Source organism: Apus apus, unplaced genomic scaffold (assembly GCF_020740795.1).
Source record: "Apus apus isolate bApuApu2 unplaced genomic scaffold, bApuApu2.pri.cur manual_scaffold_34_ctg1, whole genome shotgun sequence".
In the NCBI taxonomy this organism is placed as follows: Eukaryota; Metazoa; Chordata; class Aves; order Apodiformes; family Apodidae; genus Apus; species Apus apus.
Window position 1 is genome coordinate 529,047 of NW_026248849.1, and position 19,401 is coordinate 548,447.

At 51.9% G+C, this 19,401-nt stretch overlaps 1 protein-coding gene across 1 annotated transcript; it reads left to right on the plus strand.

Moving 5' to 3' along the window:
* Positions 1-850: 850 nt before the first annotated feature.
* Positions 851-19,401, plus strand: LOC127396230 (putative ankyrin repeat domain-containing protein 20A4). The gene is made up of 24 exons (XM_051643849.1): positions 851-957; positions 1,152-1,283; positions 1,507-1,621; positions 1,864-2,037; positions 2,155-2,261; positions 2,746-2,880; positions 3,541-3,689; positions 3,913-3,946; positions 4,026-4,095; positions 5,339-5,399; positions 5,744-5,863; positions 6,332-6,417; positions 7,777-7,911; positions 9,046-9,221; positions 9,410-9,503; positions 9,693-9,839; positions 10,192-10,329; positions 11,499-11,645; positions 11,998-12,135; positions 13,305-13,451; positions 13,804-13,941; positions 16,917-17,063; positions 19,206-19,251; positions 19,383-19,401. The coding sequence occupies exons 1-23, from the start codon at positions 851-853 to the stop codon at positions 19,209-19,211; spliced, it is 2,703 nt and encodes a 900-aa protein (XP_051499809.1). The 3' UTR covers positions 19,212-19,251; positions 19,383-19,401.

The window sequence follows — 19,401 nt, forward strand, 5'->3', positions numbered from 1 at the left end:
TGGAAGGTGAATCTCCACAGATGCCATGAACTGGGTTACAGCCAGGGAGAGCCCGGGCTGGAATCCTGGCTCTGGGAGGGACCTGGACAGACTGAAGGGATGTCAGCAATGCACTTTGTCTGGGGTCCAGAAACGGGACCCGCAAACCAAACCAACTGGTGTGTGAGGTCAGGCAGGGTCTGACAAGGCACCTTCGCTCTCTTCTGAGGGACTAAACTCTTGCCAGGGCCCTTTCAGTCCGTTTCCTGCGGCAGCTGTTGGTGCAGGTGGGAACCAAGCCTCGGGCAGCAGCCCCGGGTGCGGCCCCTGCCTGTCCCAGCTGCAGGGCCCCCCGGCCCCTGTTGCTGCAGGAGCCTCTCGTCCCGCAGCTCCGGCCCGTCCGCCCGGGAGCGCCCGGCGGCCCCTTCCGAGCGGGGCCCGGACCCCCCGAGCTGGGCGCCCCGGCCCGCGCTCCGTGACGCCCCTGGCGCTGTCGCCGTTGGGGCTCGCGCTGTCGCCGTTGCTCTGGCCGCGGCTGCAGCAGCTGCGGTTGCGGGAGTGTCGGTCGGTGCGTCCCTGCGAGCTGCCTGGACTGCGCTTCTGCTGCTGCTCCTGCTCCTCCTCGGCTCCGGCCTCGCTTGCCCCTGCTGTCCGTGCCGCTCGGCTCGGTCCTTTCCCTCCCTCGGCCTCGCCCCGGGCCCGGCAGAGCCCGCCGGTGCCTCCTGCTGCTCCCGCCCCGCAGCAGCGGCTGATGGGGCTCTGGAGGAAGAAGCGGCAGCGTTCGCCCTCTGGCCGCGCTGCTGGGCAGCCCTGCGCTGCCCCCGCCAGTGCCGCCAGTGCCGCCAGTGCCCGCCAGCTGCAGAGGACAGCCATGAGCAGGCTGCACCGCGCGGCTGCCCGCGGCGACCTGGCCTGGCTGAGGCGCTGGCGCTGGGGGCTGAGGGTGCTGGGCATCGACAGCCGCGACCAGGAGAAGCGGTGAGGGGCTGTGGGGCTGAGGGGACAGCTGGGCTGCTGCTGGCAGGCGGGGCTGCAGCAGGGCCTGAGCCAAGCTCCACGAGGCCCCGGCAGCCCTGGCTGCAGCACAAGGGCTGTGCTGGGACACGGAGCCCACGGAGCCAGGGCAGCACTAGCCCGGGGCCACCAGCCCCCCGGCAGCTGTTGGGGGCCAGCTGGCATCACCCCCCTGAGGGCTTGTGGGGGCTCCTGTTGAAGGGGGTTGCTTGGAAAGCAAGACTTTCCCTGTCAGCTGGGAGGGGAAACTGGAGAGCTTTCCATTGCTGGCAGCTGCTGGGTGGGCTCAGGTGCGGTGGGAAGTGCTGCCCCTGCCCTGCCCCTTGGCCCTGGGTCTCCCTGCAGGGCTGTCGTGCAGCTGCTGAGGCATCAGCAGTTCTCTTCTGGCCTGGGGGGGATGGGTGCAGGCTGGCAGCAGCAGCAGCAGGGTCTGGGCAGGGTGCCCAGGGCTGGGTGGGGACACAGCTTTGGTCCTTTGGCAGTCTCTGTTCAGCTCCTGTGTTTCCCTTCCAGGACCCCTCTGCATCTCGCCTGTGCCAACGGCCATGCGGATGTGGTGAGATTCCTAGTGAGACAGGACTGCCAGGTGGACCTGTGTGACAACTGGAGGAGATCGCCCCTGATGAAGGTATGTGGCATGTGTCCTGCTCTTGGAGAGGGGCTCGTGGCCTGTGCAGGAATGGAGGGGTGTCTGGCAGGATTCTGTGCACAGGCCTGTGCAGAAACATGCCCGTTGTAATCGGGGTGGGACAGCAAAGGTGAGCTCATGGTTGGAGATGCTCTTCTTCCCCAGTGCTGAGAAGCTGGGTGAGCTGGGACAGTGCAAGGTCAGCTTTGGAAGCCTTTCCTTTCTGTGTGTGTTGTTCCCAGGCAGTGCAGAGCCAGCAGGAAGAGTGTGTGGCTGTTCTGCTGGAGCATGGGGCTAACCCAGATCTGCAGGATGCTGACGGCAACACCGCCCTCCACCTGGCTGTCCTGTCTCATAATGTAGACATGGTGTTGCTGTTACTGGAGCATGATGCTGATATTGATGCAGAGAATAAGGTAAATGTTTCTATTTGCGAAGGAAGCTCTTTCAGAAAGTTGCATTTGTATTTTTCTGGAAGTTTGGGGTTTCTTTTTACTTGAATTTGAACTTGATGACTTTCTGTGTCCTTTCAGGAGGGATGTACCCCGCTGATCCTGGCTGTCTCTGAACATCACAAAGAGATGGCAGAGGTTCTCCTGAAAATAGGAGCTGATGTGCAGGCTCGAGATCTGAGTGAAAGGTGAGGGGTTTCTCAGAATGGATCCTTTTAGTGCTCTTGAGGCTGGATTGCTGGGAGGCGTGGGAGTGAGCTGTGAAAAAGAGCAGGGAGGCAGACCCAGAGGAGCTGTTTCCATGTGCCTTGGGAAGCAGCTCTGCCCTTGGCTGCTCTGGGCCCTCACGGTGCTTTCCACGTTGAGGACTGCAAGGAGGCCCTGTCTGGCGGGAGCTGTGTCAGGAGCTCAGCAGCAAGGCCTCAGTTCTACAAACCATCTCCTGCCCAGCAGCACAGGGTGTGCTTCAGTGTTGTGTGTGTGGAAGCTTTGTCTGAACATGGAACTGGTTTTGATTCCCTCTCCCCCTTTGTTGTCGCTTTTAATGGAAACAGCTTTTTCTTTCCTTTGTTTTCAAGTAATGGGGGGAACAGTTTTTCTGAGGGCAAGCAGGAATGCAAATAATCAGCGTGCCTGTGTCAAATGATCTATTTCCTATTTTGGATCTTTCAGAACCCCACTTATGATTGCTGCCTCTGGTGGGCAGCTTGATTTGGTGAGAGTTCTTGAGTTCGGGGCTGATGTTTCCCAGAAAGACGCTGCTGGGCGCACAGCTGGGGATGATGCTGTTCTGCAGGGATACTCCAGGTAAACGTGTAACTTGATCATGAGACTAAGTTGTCAGTTGTCAGTGTGGCTTTTGAATATTTTGGTGAGAGCACCAGGGTTTAATGGTGGGTTTCGAGCTGTCTTGAAGCTGTGCTTAGTGCTGCCTTCTGGTGTGTATTACTTCTGTGTCTCATGTTAATTTGGAAGTGGAGGAAATTTCTCCCCAGGATTCCCTGTTACCTCTCCAGCTTTGTGGCTAAGCTCACATCTGCCAATATACAGTCTAGAATGTGTCTGTAGCCAGAGGTGGAGCTTGGCAGACTGAAATGCCTGTGAACCCTCTCCCCAGCCCAGCACCATGTTCCTTACTGCCTTCCCCTGCAGTGCCCAGGCAGTGCCAGCCTTTTGTTTCAGAGGAGATGCAACTGATCAGATCCCTCTTGTGAAAATCCTGAGCAGCTTCATTCCTCTTCAGCACAGCTTTGTAGCTGTGGGTGTTGTTTGTCTAAGGTGTGCTCTAAGGGAGCAGCCCTGCATCAGGCTCTGTGTGCATCAGCCTTCATCAGTACTCGGGAGTTGCTGAGTGTGTATGAATATGTGTAGGATGGATAAGAAGTGGCTGTGAACTGTTCTGCTCAATGGTACGTGCAGGTAGGTGGCTGTCTTTACCAAACACATTTCCTCTCTTTCTCCACGTAGTCTTGGGAAACAACTGGCAGAAGATGCAGAGCAGAAGAGCACAGGAGAAGCTTCTGTGCGTGGTGGCCAGGGCTGCACAGCACCTGGCACTCTTCACTGGGCAGAACCTGCTGGCTTCATGTTGGGGGCACCTGCTGTGGACAGAGGAGGTAGGATCCCTAATGTGGGGGAGCTCAGGAGGAGAGTCCCTGTGGCCTTTTCTTGAGGTGGTTTGTCTTGGAGATGCCTTTATTCATGCTGGCTTGTGTTGAATTGGCTGCCCAAAGTTTCATTGTTATGAGCTGTAGAGTTGTCCCTGTGAAATGGTTCTTGTTCTGGTTAGTTTTTAGCCTGTCACATCTAATGTCAACGTGTCATTTCATGTCTGAACAGCAACAGATGACTGGTCCGAAGGAGGCTCAATCAGGTGAGACTTTCAAAATACCTCAGGCTGACTTGAGGGATGATTGGAGAGACACAGAACTCATTGTGCTTGGCTTTTGCAGAAGCTCTGAGGAAGAGGGGAATGATGACAGTTGGAGTAGTTCCGAAGAAGAGCTGGATTTTAGCCCCAAGGTAGGTGCCTTTGCAGGAAACATGTCCTTTAAAAAGAAAGGATTTGCAGACAAGTTTTCTCTGGGGTTGAAAGAAGCTGCAGCCGATGCTGTTTTCTCCTCAGCAGCAGTCTCTGGCCTGCCAGTCTTTCTTCTGCTGTGAGTGTTTCCCCCCAGCCCTGTAGCTGGGGCAGAGCCTGCAGCAGATTTGTGTTGTGGGGCAAAAGAGCAAGAGGTGACGAGATAAACAAGCACCTTGTTTGGTTTCCTCTTGTTCCTTTGTGTCAGATTGGCAGAGCCTGAAAGTCTCTGTGGTGTTCTTAGAATCTATTCTGTTCTTCTCCAGAGCTTGTTACTGTTCTTATTGGGGATAAACCCTAACAGAGACAGGAAAAGGGCATTTATTGATCAAGATCTACTGAAATCCTTCATCAGCTGCTTCTCCTTCCCTCGTCGTTGGGTTCCTCAGGAGCACTCCCTGGACGAGTGCCTCCAGTGGGTTGGTTCCTCTTCTGTGAGATGGCATTCCGTGCTTGCTGTCACCTCAGGCTGCAGATTTTCCCTCTTTGGAATGCTGGGGCAGTGTCCTTGTTGTCACCTGCAGGCTCTCAGCCCTGCTGCTTTTACCTGCTGCTTTTACCAAGGTTCTGCAGAATCTCCAACTTGTGCAGTGGTGTCTGGAGCATCTGTTGCGTGGCTCTGGGGTTCTGCAGGGATGAGGAACCTGAGTGTGGTGGTTCCAGCCACTCTGCAAGGCTGGAGGTGCCAGCATCTTTAGTTCTAACATGATTTCATTGTCTTGCATTTATTGAAATAGACAGGATGCATTTTTCTGCCTGCTAGGGAAATGTAGGGATCTTTTGGTGAGTGGATGTGCAGGGAGTAACTGATGCATGAAGTCTGGGGATCTGAACAGTGACTTGTGCACATCTGCAAGGGAGCATTGTGAAACTGCAATCTTACAGACAGCTGGATGTTACTAAGTATTCGAAAGAGTGGAAACAGATTTGTAGAACTGTGATGCATGTAAAGATAGTTTTGGACACAATCTGCAGCAGTGCCTGCAGAGTGTTTTGGGATGCAGCACCCACTGGTTTGGGTGTGTGAGGAGTGTTGGTGTAGTTAGAAGTGCAGGATGGAGCCAGCACCTGAGCACTATCAAAAGGACAGCCTGAATGGATTTACTGTTCAGGATTTGATGGGCACAAAGTATTTGTTGTTGCTGCTTTAAAAAAAAATACTGTTTTTTTCATCTTTCTTTCCAGAAGCAGCAGAAGCCAAACTTGAGACTGTTAATGGATGCTTTCCAGCAGCGCAGGACACACAGTAAGCTATCTGGAAAAGATGTAATGATATAATGATTTATGAAAGTAGGGTTTGTGGGGTTGGTTTTTTTTCTGTAGGAAGTGAGAAAAGTAAGTTTTTAAACACAGCACTTAGTCACCTGAGGAACAAATAAGCCATATTGTTAAATGAAGAGATGAATCCCCTGCTAAGCCTTTGTCCCTGGTCAAGTCCTTCCTCCATCCTGCCCATCCCTTGCCTGGCTCCTTTTCCAGACATTCCCAGACAGCTCCTCTCCAGTGCATTAGTCTGGAAACATGCCACTTGCAACTTCGATGAGTAACTCCTTTTATTCACAGGTATTTTTCCTTTTCTTGTGCTTGAAGGTGATGGCTCTAGAATGGAAAGTCCGAAATCACCGAAGAAAAGCCTCCAAGAAAGAACTGGGGGATCACTTCATGGTGGCAGCCCAGAAGCCCAGAAGACAACTTCACATGACAACACTGGTGAGAGAAATGTGTTAGTAAATATGGATCCAGATTCTTCCGCCATGAATATTAATGCACAGTAAATGAACTAAGATGGTGCTTGTCTTCTGAGACAGCAGATTTGTCCCTCGCCTGTGAATCCTCACGGGCATTGGCAGAGCAGGAAAGCAGCTTTTCTTGCCTTTTGTTCGTCAGAGAGAGAGATCAGGGACTTCTACAAGACAGGAATGATTTATTTGTGGCCATTTATAGTGATATTCAGCACTTCTTTACATGAAGAAGTAAAATGCCACAAGAGGAAAAGAATTCACACAGATGCACATGAAATCTGTGTGATGCTAATTTTCTCTCCTGCAGCTCTCAAATGGAGGGGGGTGTGTTATTTTGTATTCAGATTTTTCTCAGCAGTATTCAAGATGCACTGTAGGTGTAAATAAGCAGCATGAAGTCCTGTTGGTTATAAACATGTAGTTTTTTCCACTGTAGCTGAGCACTCAGGATCTACCTGTCACACATCAGCACCAGCTGAAGAAAAAGACATCAGTGAAGCTGTGGAGAACTCTGGGGTGCAGGTATGTAACCCCAAAGGTTTTGAATTAGAGTCTGCATGGGTAAATCGTGTTACACACTGAGGTCAAGAACTAAGCAGGGAGTCCTGGAGATGCAGGTTGTGTTACAGTCTGAAGTCAAGTTGGATCCAGTCCTCTTAGGATGGGGTAAAATCCTTGCCATGATGTTGGGTGTTTGCTGCTCTGCTGTTTGGTTTCCAGCTGGTTTGCTTCCACTGGGAGCAGTGTTTTTCCCCTTGTGCTGTGTGGAGAAACAAGGCAGGCAAGGGCATTTTTTTCCTGTGCAAAATGCATCTTCAGGTGAGGAGGGAGATTTGTCTGTGACGTGCTGATCTGTTTGAATCAACAAGGTTTTCCTCTTTGTAAGAGAAAGATCATGCACAGAATCTTGACTTCTGGGGACCTCTCTGATGCTTTCCCTGCCTCTGCAAAACATGTGCTGGTTTGGCCATGTTAGTGAGTGTTTGAAGAGGGTCCTTTTGAGAGGATTTGATGAGGGGAATAAGGCAGGCACCCTGTTTGTGCTGGGCACCCAGGACAGGGCTGGAGTCTTCTGGAACACCTCGAGGGTGGAGCAAACGATTTCCACCCCACAGCCAGGCACCATGGAGGAGGGACAGGCTTGATTTGAACAGGCAGAACAGAGCCCTGAAGCCTGTTGGAAGGTGGGAGTACCTGGGCTATGAGCTGGTGAGAGAGAATGGAGAGGCTGGGAGAGCTGGTGGCTGCTGAGGTGTTCCTTCACCCTCTGGAAGGAGGAGTTCCTGCAGAGGGAGACAAGGGCCTGGCTAAGGAGAGAAGAGTGAGGAGCTGGATGGTCTGAGTCCCTGGGGACACCAAGGCTGCAGGCTCTGTTGAGAAGGCAGCAGGAGCTGAGGAGGCTGGTGGGGAGTGTATCTCAAAAGAGCTTTCAGATGTATGTATTAATGTAATGATAGTTTTATAATGGAGAAATAGAACCAAGAAGGATCTAATACAAAGTCCTGCCTTTAGACATCAGAGTAGTATCTGTAACCAAACTATGGCTCTTACATCACAAGACATTTCTCTGGGTTTTGTCAGAAAAAACCCACATGATTCCAGTGTGTGCTTGTGTATTGTTTGAGAAGAGTAAAACCTGAGCCTTTTTTCTGTTAGGAAACAGAAACCCTGATGAGCAGCTGCTGAGAGTTTGGAGGTGCTCAGCTGAAAGAGATGAAGAGAGTTGGTCACCTGTGCAGGTGCCTGCAGATGGCAGGCCCAATGTCATACCTTCTGAGTTCAGTCCCAAGACAGGCCTCATTGTATCATCAAAAAAGTTACAGGAAAGGCACATTTCATGTTCTTACAACTTTCTTCATGCTCATGTCACTGTTTCCTTAGGGCATGGTGCTTGCTGGTGCTCTTGAAAAACAATCCAAGTCAGAAGCTTTGCTGGAGGAGACCAAGTGCTGCTGCAGGGAGCTGAGGAAAAGGAATCTGGGCTTGCAAGAGGAATTGGAAGAGGTTAAAAGCAAGGTACGTGGTGTTGTCCTAGAGGAAACTGCAACAGGCTAGATTGGATGACGTGTGAATGAATTGCCCTGTTTTAGAAACTGAGTGTCCCTGTCTTTGGCATGAGGGCACGATGTCCTTACTTGGTCAGAGGTTTGGATTTGCTCAGGAGCTCTGCAAGATCAAGTGATGTGTCTGGAGTTTGGTTTGGCCAAGCAGGTTGTCTGATTTCTGAAGAAGAGGAGAAATCCTGGTCTGCTGCATTTGGGCTTCTTTGTGCTGGCTGTGCTTCCCCTCGCTCCCCCCTATGGAACACAGAACCACAGGATTGGGTTGGTTGGGAAAGACCCTTAAGATCAAGTGCAGCTTTACCCCAGCACTGCCAAGGCCACCAGTAAATCATGTCCCTCAGCTCCACATCTACTTGTCTGCTGGTTCCAGTGCCTGACAACCCTCTGGGTGAAGACATTGTTCCCAATATCCAGTCTAAACCTCCCCTGTAACAACTTGTGGCCACTTCGTCTTGTCCCGTGGCTTGTTACTTGGGAGGAGAGACCAACGCCCCCCTTGCTCTCAGGTAGTTGTAGAGAGCAGGAAGGTCTCCCCTGAACCTTCTTTTCTCCAGGCTGAACACAGGTTGTTGGTAAAGTTCTTAAAAAGAGCTGGCCCCAGTGCTGAGCCCTGGGGACACCACTGGTCACCAGCAGCCAAATGGATTGAACTCCATTCACCTCTTGCTGTGTTCTTACCAGAGCTGAAGTACAGAGGTTTCAGAGTTCTGAAATAGAATTCACCTCAGTCTCCTTATGAGGGGACTGTGAAGTCACTTGAGGAGAACTTTTCAAGTCCTCTTTTCAGTGGAGGAGCAAACAAGTGGATGCAGAGAGTGTCAGGAGCCCCTGAAAGGATGGGAGGGTCGGTGTTGGTGCTTAGAGCCAGGCTAGAGGAGATGAGTGGGGCGGGAGAGACCAGTCTACAAGATGATGAAGGAGCCCAGCTTGTGTTCATTTGCTGGTAGAAGTGAAGGTGTGAATGTCCTGGAAATGAAGACAGCACTTTGGGTGCAGACACGGGCAGCGCTGGGGTTCTTGAGCAGCAGTTGGCTCCTCTAGAGAAAAGCTCCCCTGACTGCTGTGGGTTCTTGCTGTGATTTCACAGGTGCAGGACTTGGTAGACTGGCATCGGCAGTCTGTGTGTTGTGTTGGTGGTCTGAGGGTTGCCTGGGATGAGGAGGAAAGAGAGCTAAGAGCTTCTTTCCAGAAACTGCAAGACCTGCTGCTGGCATCTTCTGGAACAGACGGAATAATAAAAGAGCTGGAAGAACAAGTGCAACGGTAAGAGCACAGTGACCCAAGGTGCCCATGGCTTCCTGGGGTGGTGTGAAAACCACAGGATGGCTTTGTTGCATCGCAGCAAGTGAACACATGATTGTGAAGATGCTTTTGTTTGTTTATTCCCTGCTGTTCTTGAAGAACGGGTGCTCTGGTGGATTCCTGTAATAAGCCCCATATTTCTTTTTAAGCCTTCAGATGGAAAATGCCAGGTTAGAGGCCATAGTCCAGCAGCAGAGCAATAGGATTGAAGGCCTCTGGAGAGACCTGCAAGCCTCTGCCTGGGTGAGCTGCTCCTAAACCTCCCTCTTTGTGAGCTCCTGAGCCTGGGGGTAATTTGAATGTTGTGGTTTCACCTTCGCACTGAGGCAGCAGATGATAAGCACAGTCTGAATGACCAACCCGTGACCGATTTTTCACCAGTGGACTAATTTTCAATCCCTCTGAGTTCCTCTTTGTTTTTGCTGTCTGCAGGTGGATCAGCTTTCTCAGCCTCTGCAGACAGAATCCAAGAAAGACATGGGGACAGAAGCAGAAGCTGGGGTGTCACAAGAAGAGTTCTCCAGCAAGTGTGGAAACCAGGAACAGCTGGAGAAGAGTGAACAGCAGCTGCAAGAAGAGGTGAGTGACACTGGGCATCGTTTGGAGTCCGACAAGTTCAGTCCCAATCAAGTAGAACAACATCAACGAGAGGGGCAAGAAGTGAGGCAAGTGCAGGAAAGCAGTGCGTGTTTGCAAGCAAGTGCCTTTCTGGCCTGTGTCTGTGGTCCCTGTGACACGCTTGGGTTGTGGTTGTCACTTGTTAGTATTTCTTCTGGGGGTGCTGCTGTGTTAGTGCTGTGCCTGTGTCTTTCCCGCAGGGCAGGGGGAGAAGGGTGATGCTGGGTGAGGGGCTGTTGTGTGTGTGATGTGCCTGCAGGCCCCTGAGCCCAGAGCTTCCCCAGGTGGGCTGACAGTGTGTTCTCTGCTCCAGGAGAAGCTGCTGGCTGCGAGCCCAGTTCAGCGTCCAAGTGAACCGGGCAGGCCTGGCACCCATGAGGCACTGAACAGAAAGCCAAGTTCAGGGAGAAGCTTCCAGATAAATGGCAGGGTCTACACCTGTGCTGCTAAGGTGAGCACTTTGAAATACTGTTCTCAGCCACTGCTCAGAGTGTCCTCAGCAGGGTTGTGCTTCTGAGCCTGAAGTGACGTCTTATTGGAACTTGAAGACTGTCTGGTCTGATATGCCCAATCAACTGGTGATCAGCCAGACCCTCCACAGCTGCATGTGGCAGGGGGGAAGTCTTGTGGTCGTGAGGGTTGGACACATTTGAAGGAGTGCTCAGATTCCAAAAAACCCCTGACATCTAAACCATGATCTGCGTAGCTACATTCTTTTAGAAGACCCACTGCACGTTTGCACGTGTCGTGGAGCGTGTTCTGAGGACCTTCTGGTCCTTGTGAAGACTCCAGAAGGTAGGGAATGTGGCTTCTTCTCACACCTCAACTACCACTGCTTGGCTGTGGATTGGTCCTCAACAATGCTCTCGGCCCCCTTCCCCTGCCACCCGGGTAGGGAGGGAGAGAGAGGAAAAGACAGAGACTTGGCTGCATTGAAAACTCAACTACACAGCGTTAATTCAACATCAATGATAAAAGAAAGATATACAATTACATACAAATATGTTCAGAGACTGGCAAAAGCCTCTCTCCTCCCCGCACCCCAGCAACTCCCACAGCATCTCCTGAGCTGGGAACAGTCCCATAAAATCCCAGAACTGCTGGAGAAAGCGGAGGGTGATGAGGGTCAGGAGAGCTGGAGCCTGGGGGTCCACGGGGAGGGAGGGACGGAGTCCTCCCCGGACGCCGGCCACAGGTGGAGGAGAAGGGAAGAAGCAGCAGGAAGGAAGTTGTCTTGTGTGATCTCTGTGCTTCCCCTGAGCTCACGTAGCTCTCTGGAATGGAAGATCTCTGGCCAGTTTTGCTGTCTGTCTCACTCAGCCTCCTCCGGGGGGGTCAGAGATCTCCCTGTAGCGTCTGAGCCGGCAGAGTGAAGGTGCGACCTTGAAGACCCAGCAGGTAGAGAAACATTGCACTGTTGTCAGTGCTGGTTGGAACACTCTGCTGCTAGTTAAAAGAACGCTTCCTGAAGGGGAAATCAAATGAAAACTCAATAAAAGGAAAATTGGCTTCATCCTGGCTCAAACCACAACACAGTCCTTGACCGAGCTGTGACCGATTTTTGGTGAGTGGATTAATTTGAGATCCCTCTGAGTTCCTCTTTGTTTTTGCTGTCTGCAGGACTATCCGTTTTTTCAGCGCCTGAAGAAAAGGTCGAAGAAAGTCAGGTGCACAGAAGCAGAAACTGGGGAGTCACGGAAAGAGTTACCCAGCAAGTGTGGGAGCCAGCAAGAGCTGGAGAAGAGCCAGCAGCAGCTGCAAGAAGAGGTGAGTGACACTGAGCATCGTTTGGAGTCCGACAAGTTCAGTCCCAGCCAAGTAGAACAGCATCAACGAGAGGGGCAAGAAGTGAGGCAAGTGCAGGAAGGCAGTGCGTGTTTGCAGGCAAGTGCCTTTCTGGCCTGTGTCTGTGGTCCCTGTGACACGCTTGGGTTGTGGTTGTCACTTGTTAGTATTTCTTCTGGGGGTGCTGCTGTGTTAGTGCTGTGCTTGTGTCTTTCCCGCAGGGCAGGGGGAGAAGGGTGATGCTGGGTGAGGGGCTGTTGTGTGTGTGATGTGCCTGCAGGCCCCTGAGCCCAGAGCTTCCCCAGGTGGGCTGACAGTGTGTTCTCTGCTCCAGGAGAAGCTGCTGGCTGCGAGCCCAGTTCAGCGTTCAAGTGAACCGGGCAGGCCTGGCACCCATGAGGCACTGAACAGAAAGCCAAGTTCAGGGAGAAGCTTCCAGATAAATGGCAGGGTCTACACCTGTGCTGCTAAGGTGAGCACTTTGAAATACTGTTCTCAGCCACTGCTCAGAGTGTCCTCAGCAGGGTTGTGCTTCTGAGCCTGAAGTGACGTCTTATTGGAACTTGAAGACTGTCTGGTCTGATATGCCCAATCAACTGCTGATCAGCCAGACCCTCCACAGCTGCATGTGGCAGGGGGGAAGTCTTGTGGTCGTGAGGGTTGGACACATTTGAAGGAGTGCTCAGATTCCAAAAAACCCCTGACATCTAAACCATGATCTGCGTAGCTACATTCTTTTAGAAGACCCACTGCACGTTTGCACGTGTCGTGGAGCGTGTTCTGAGGACCTTCTGGTCCTTGTGAAGACTCCAGAAGGTAGGGAATGTGGCTTCTTCTCACACCTCAACTACCACTGCTTGGCTGTGGATTGGTCCTCAACAATGCTCTCGGCCCCCTTCCCCTGCCACCCGGGTAGGGAGGGAGAGAGAGGAAAAGACAGAGACTTGGCTGCATTGAAAACTCAACTACACAGCGTTAATTCAACATCAATGATAAAAGAAAGATATACAATTACATACAAATATGTTCAGAGACTGGCAAAAGCCTCTCTCCTCCCCGCACCCCAGCAACTCCCACAGCATCTCCTGAGCTGGGAACAGTCCCATAAAATCCCAGAACTGCTGGAGAAAGCGGAGGGTGATGAGGGTCAGGAGAGCTGGAGCCTGGGGGTCCACGGGGAGGGAGGGACGGAGTCCTCCCCGGACGCCGGCCACAGGTGGAGGAGAAGGGAAGAAGCAGCAGGAAGGAAGTTGTCTTGTGTGATCTCTGTGCTTCCCCTGAGCTCACGTAGCTCTCTGGAATGGAAGATCTCTGGCCAGTTTTGCTGTCTGTCTCACTCAGCCTCCTCCGGGGGGGTCAGAGATCTCCCTGTAGCGTCTGAGCCGGCAGAGTGAAGGTGCGACCTTGAAGCCCCAGCAGGTAGAGAAACATTGCACTGTTGTCAGTGCTGGTTGGAACACTCTGCTGCTAGTTAAAAGAACGCTTCCTGAAGGGGAAATCAAATGAAAACTCAATAAAAGGAAAATTGGCTTCATCCTGGCTCAAACCAGAACACAGTCCTTGACCGAGCTATGACTGATTTTTGGTGAGTGGATTAATTTGAGATCCCTCTGAGTTCCTCTTTGTTTTTGCTGTCTGCAGGACTATCCGCTTTTTCAGCGCCTGAAGAAAAGGTCGAAGAAAGTCAGGTGCACAGAAGCAGAAACTGGGGAGTCACGGAAAGAGTTACCCAGCAAGTGTGGGAGCCAGCAAGAGCTGGAGAAGAGCCAGCAGCAGCTGCAAGAAGAGGTGAGTGACACTGAGCATCGTTTGGAGTCCGACAAGTTCAGTCCCAGCCAAGTAGAACAGCATCAACGAGAGGGGCAAGAAGTGAGGCAAGTGCAGGAAGGCAGTGCGTGTTTGCAGGCAAGTGCCTTTCTGGCCTGTGTCTGTGGTCCCTGTGACACGCTTGGGTTGTGGTTGTCACTTGTTAGTATTTCTTCTGGGGGTGCTGCTGTGTTAGTGCTGTGCCTGTGTCTTTCCCGCAGGGCAGGGGGAGAAGGGTGATGCTGGGTGAGGGGCTGTTGTGTGTGTGATGTGCCTGCAGGCCCCTGAGCCCAGAGCTTCCCCAGGTGGGCTGACAGTGTGTTCTCTGCTCCAGGAGAAGCTGCTGGCTGCGAGCCCAGTTCAGCGTCCAAGTGAACCGGGCAGGCCTGGCACCCATGAGGCACTGAACAGAAAGCCAAGTTCAGGGAGAAGCTTCCAGATAAATGGCAGGGTCTACACCTGTGCTGCTAAGGTGAGCACTTTGAAATACTGTTCTCAGCCACTGCTCAGAGTGTCCTCAGCAGGGTTGTGCTTCTGAGCCTGAAGTGACGTCTTATTGGAACTTGAAGACTGTCTGGTCTGATATGCCCAATCAACTGCTGATCACCCAGACCCTCCACAGCTGCATGTGGCAGGGGGGAAGTCTTGTGGTCGTGAGGGTTGGACACATTTGAAGGAGTGCTCAGATTCCAAAAAACCCCTGACATCTAAACCATGATCTGCGTAGCTACATTCTTTTAGAAGACCCACTGCACGTTTGCACGTGTCGTGGAGCGTGTTCTGAGGACCTTCTGGTCCTTGTGAAGACTCCAGAAGGTAGGGAATGTGGCTTCTTCTCACACCTCAACTACCACTGCTTGGCTGTGGATTGGTCCTCAACAATGCTCTCGGCCCCCTTCCCCTGCCACCCGGGTAGGGAGGGAGAGAGAGGAAAAGACAGAGACTTGGCTGCATTGAAAACTCAACTACACAGCGTTAATTCAACATCAATGATAAAAGAAAGATATACAATTACATACAAATATGTTCAGAGACTGGCAAAAGCCTCTCTCCTCCCCGCACCCCAGCAACTCCCACAGCATCTCCTGAGCTGGGAACAGTCCCATAAAATCCCAGAACTGCTGGAGAAAGCGGAGGGTGATGAGGGTCAGGAGAGCTGGAGCCTGGGGGTCCACGGGGAGGGAGGGACGGAGTCCTCCCCGGACGCCGGCCACAGGTGGAGGAGAAGGGAAGAAGCAGCAGGAAGGAAGTTGTCTTGTGTGATCTCTGTGCTTCCCCTGAGCTCACGTAGCTCTCTGGAATGGAAGATCTCTGGCCAGTTTTGCTGTCTGTCTCACTCAGCCTCCTCCGGGGGGGTCAGAGATCTCCCTGCAGCGTCTGAGCCGGCAGAGTGAAGGTGCGACCTTGAAGACCCAGCAGGTAGAGAAACATTGCACTGTTGTCAGTGCTGGTTGGAACACTCTGCTGCTAGTTGAAAGAACGCTTCCTGAAGGGGAAATCAAATGAAAACTCAATAAAAGGAAAATTGGCTTCATCCTGGCTCAAACCAGAACACAGTCCTTGACCGAGCTATGACTGATTTTTGGTGAGTGGATTAATTTGAGATCCCTCTGAGTTCCTCTTTGTTTTTGCTGTCTGCAGGACTATCCGCTTTTTCAGCGCCTGAAGAAAAGGTCGAAGAAAGTCAGGTGCACAGAAGCAGAAACTGGGGAGTCACGGAAAGAGTTACCCAGCAAGTGTGGGAGCCAGCAAGAGCTGGAGAAGAGCCAGCAGCAGCTGCAAGAAGAGGTGAGTGACACTGAGCATCGTTTGGAGTCCGACAAGTTCAGTCCCAGCCAAGTAGAACAGCACCAACGAGAGGGGCAAGAAGTGAGGCAAGTGCAGGAAGGCAGTGCGTGTTTGCAGGCAAGTGCCTTTCTGGCCTGTGTCTGTGGTCCCTATGACACACTTGGGTTGTGGTTGTCACTTGTTAGTATTTCTTCTGGGGGTGCTGCTGTGTTAGTGCTGTGCTTGTGTCTTTCCCGCAGGGCAGGGGGAGGAGGGTGATGCTGGGTGAGGGGCTGTTGTGTGTGTGATGTGCCTGCAGGCCCCTGAGCCCAGAGATTCCCCAGGTGGGCTGACAGTGTGTTCTCTGCTCCAGGAGAAGCTGCTGGCTGCGAGCCCAGTTCAGCGTCCAAGTGAACCGGGCAGGCCTGGCACCCATGAGGCACTGAACAGAAAGCCAAGTTCAGTGAGAAGCATTCGAGTAGGAAGGAGGATCTACACCTTTGCTGCTAAGGTGAGCACTTTGAAATACTGTTCTCAGCCACTGCTCAGAGTGTCCTCAGCAGGGTTGTGCTTCTGAGCCTGAAGTGACGTATTATTGGAACTTGAAGACTGTCTGGTCTGATATGCCCAATCAACTGCTGATCACCCAGACCCTCCACAGCTGCATGTGGCAGGGGGGAAGTCTTGTGGTCGTGAGGGTTGGACACATTTGAAGGAGTGCTCAGATTCCAAAAAACCCCTGACATCTAAACCATGATCTGCGTAGCTACATTCTTTTAGAAGACCCACTGCACGTTTGCACGTGTCGTGGAGCGTGTTCTGAGGACCTTCTGGTCATTGTGAAGACTCCAGAAGGTTGGTAATGTGGCTTCTTCTCACACCTCAGCTACCACTGCTTGGCTGTGGATTGGTCCTCAACAATGCTCTCGGCCCCCTTCCCCTGCCACCCGGGTAGAGAGAGAGAGAGAGAGGAAAAGACAGAGACTTGGCTGCATTGGAAACTCAACTACACAGCGTTAATTCAACATCAATGATAAAAGAAAGATATACAATTACATACAAATATGTTCAGAGACTGGCAAAAGCCTCTCTCCTCCCCGCACCCCAGCAACTCCCACAGCATCTCCTGAGCTGGGAACAGTCCCATAAAATCCCAGAACTGCTGGAGAAAGCGGAGGGTGATGAGGGTCAGGAGAGCTGGAGCCTGGGGGTCCACGGGGAGGGAGGGACGGAGTCCTCCCCGGACGCCGGCCACAGGTGGAGGAGAAGGGAAGAAGCAGCAGGAAGGAAGTTGTCTTGTGTGATCTCTGTGCTTCCCCTGAGCTCACGTAGCTCTCTGGAATGGAAGATCTCTGGCCAGTTTTGCTGTCTGTCTCACTCAGCCTCCTCCGGGGGGGTCAGAGATCTCCCTGTAGCGTCTGAGCCGGCAGAGTGAAGGTGCGACCTTGAAGACTCAGCAGGTAGAGAAACATTGCACTGTTGTCAGTGCTGGTTGGAACACTCTGCTGCTAGTTGAAAGAACGCTTCCTGAAGGGGAAATCAAATGAAAACTCAATAGAAGGAAAATTGGCTTCATCCTGGCTCAAACCAGAACACAGTCCTTGACCGAGCTGTGACCGATTTTTGGTGAGTGGATTAATTTGAGATCCCTAAGATCCTCTTTGTTTTTGCTGTCTGCAGGACTATCCGTTTTTTCAGCGCCTGAAGAAAAGGTCGAAGAAAGTCAGGTGCACAGAAGCAGAAACTGGGGAGTCACGGAAAGAGTTACCCAGCAAGTGTGGGAGCCAGCAAGAGCTGGAGAAGAGCCAGCAGCAGCTGCAAGAAGAGGTGAGTGACACTGAGCATCGTTTGGAGTCCGACAAGTTCAGTCCCAATCAAGTAGAACAACATCAACGAGAGGGGCAAGAAGTGAGGCAAGTGCAGGAAGGCAGTGCGTGTTTGCAGGCAAGTGCCTTTCTGGCCTGTGTCTGTGGTCCCTATGACACACTTGGGTTGTGGTTGTCACTTGTTAGTATTTCTTTTGGGGGTACTGCTGTGTTAATGCTGTGCTTGTGTCTAAATCTAAATAATGATCTGTGTAACTACATTCTTTTAGAAGACACACTGCATGTTTGCACGTGTCCTTGAGCATGTTCTGAGGACCTTCTGGTCATTGTGAAGGCTCCAGAAACTAGGGACCATGGCTTCTTTTTACACCTCAGCTACTAGTGCTTGGCTGAGGATTGTGCCTGTGTTGGGGTCATCTTTGGGCTAGGCATTCGATTTCCTGCTTTTGTTTTCAGCTCCCTGTGTCTCGTTTCCCATGGTGGGGGTCTCTTCTCCCTCTGATTTTGCTGCTGTTTGCAGCTACTTGAAAACAACGAGAGGTTTTGGGGGTCCTTCCCCATTGTTCTTCCAGCTCTTTCCATTGTTCTCAGTGCTCCCCTCTTGTAGCTGTGCAGGCACAGACTGTTCCAACAAAGTGACACAGGGTGGTTCTCTTGGAGGAGCTAGTGAATTTTGTGGCAGCTGTCCCTTTAGTCCTGGAGAGAGACCCCTTCCCTCCCCTCCCCTCTTCTGCTTTATGGCCCCCTTCTTTGGGCCTTGGAGTTCCTGCCTGCTCTGCTCCTCTGGTGAGGCTCTGCAGAGAGCTTCCTCTCCTGAGGCTCTTGCTGTCTTTGGCCTCTTGAGTACATTGCACAGGGATCTGGTTCTTTTCTTGTCCTATGTTGCCAGGTGAGCCTGCCCTTTGCCATCCAATCAATGCTTGTTCCCCCAGGCATTCTGTACAAAACTCAGAGCCTCCTGCCGTGGGTGAGTGTGGAATGGGCCTCTGAAGATCATCAAGTCCAGCCCTGCTCAAAGGAGGGTCATCCAGGGCAGGTTGCTCAGGGTTATGTCCAGCCAGGGTTTCTGCATCTCCAAGGATGGACACTCCCCAGCCTTTTCTGGGTAGCGTGTTGCAGAGTTTGACCCTGCTTACAGTTTTAAAACTAACAAATCAAAAAAGTGCTGATGTGAAAATGAAATGTTCTCTGTTCTGATTGGCACCTATTCCTCTTAGAATTCTTTTCCTTGGCACCACTGAGAAGAGTCTGGCTCCATCTTCTCTACCCCCTGGCCCCTTCCCCCGGGCATTTCTAGACAGAGCTGAGGTCTCCCTGGGCTTTCTCTGCTCCAGGAAAGAAGCAGTCCCAGCTCTCTTCAGCATCTTCCTGCCCATCTGATGGCTTCTTCCAGAGACTTTGAAGTCAGAGTTGTCAGTGAGAAGAATGGCATTGGCAGCAAGAAGCACCTTCTAGGGGAGAAAGGAAGAAGTGCTCTTTTTGTGTGACCAGCTGATGTGGGTTACACAGTCAAACCCACAGCACCTGCTGTGTAGAAGCTGCTGCTGTTGCAGTCTCTTCTAAGTGCAAAGGTCACAAGAAAGAGTTGTGTCTGTTCTTAGATTTTGGTACATGCGTGTCCTGGTATTTGCAATAACCATCAAGAAAACTCTTGGCATCACCTGTAGGGTCTTTTCCAGTTTTCCATCTTAAGGTGGAGAAAATATTGGCTCGTCCTTTTTTCTGTCCCATGGTGTCTGTCAGTCCTGCAGCAGCTGCTGTGGCACCTCCTCTCTCAGGGAGCTGCAGAAGCCTCCATGGAATTGGTCCTTAGGGAAGACGTGTGTGTGTCTCAGCGTGTAGCTGACATTCTGCTCCTGCATTTGGTGACAGACTTTGGCCAGACCTTCCCTGCAGTGACTTCTCTGTGCTTTGGTTCTAGTGCAGCTGGTGAGTTGCAGGTGGGTTTGTGCTGCAGTTGATGTGGCTCAGCAGGGAGAGCTACAGCCTGGCTGGCCAAGAGCTTCTCTTCATTCAAATCAACCCCCAAAGCCAGGTGTCTCCATTTGGGATGAGATGTTTAGATGTTATCACATTTGAGTGTGGATTTAAAGCTTGTTTTAGAAGTTTACTATGAGGATAATATTGTCTCTTCTGTGTTTAGTTCTAGGTTGTGCAGGATGAAGTATTCTCTGAAGACCTTGACTGAGGTAATGGGTCATGATGTCAGGGGTGTTTGTAAGGGAAAAGGTGAGTGCTCCCAGCTCTTAGAAATCATGGCTTGAAAACTGTCAACTGCCCATGCTCAGCACAGGGTTTTTCTGCTCAGTTTCCGGTTTAGCCTTGACTGTGAAAACTTC

Bases quoted from the DNA above. Each gene is read 5' to 3' on its own strand.
- LOC127396230 (XM_051643849.1), top strand. From the start codon at position 851: ATGAGCAGGCTGCACCGCGCGGCTGCCCGCGGCGACCTGGCCTGGCTG. The intron at 1,284-1,506 runs GTGCGGTGGGAA...TTTCCCTTCCAG, and splicing joins CAGCTGCTGGGTGGGCTCAG to GACCCCTCTGCATCTCGCCT. The intron at 2,881-3,540 runs GTAAACGTGTAA...TTCTCCACGTAG, and splicing joins GTTCTGCAGGGATACTCCAG to TCTTGGGAAACAACTGGCAG.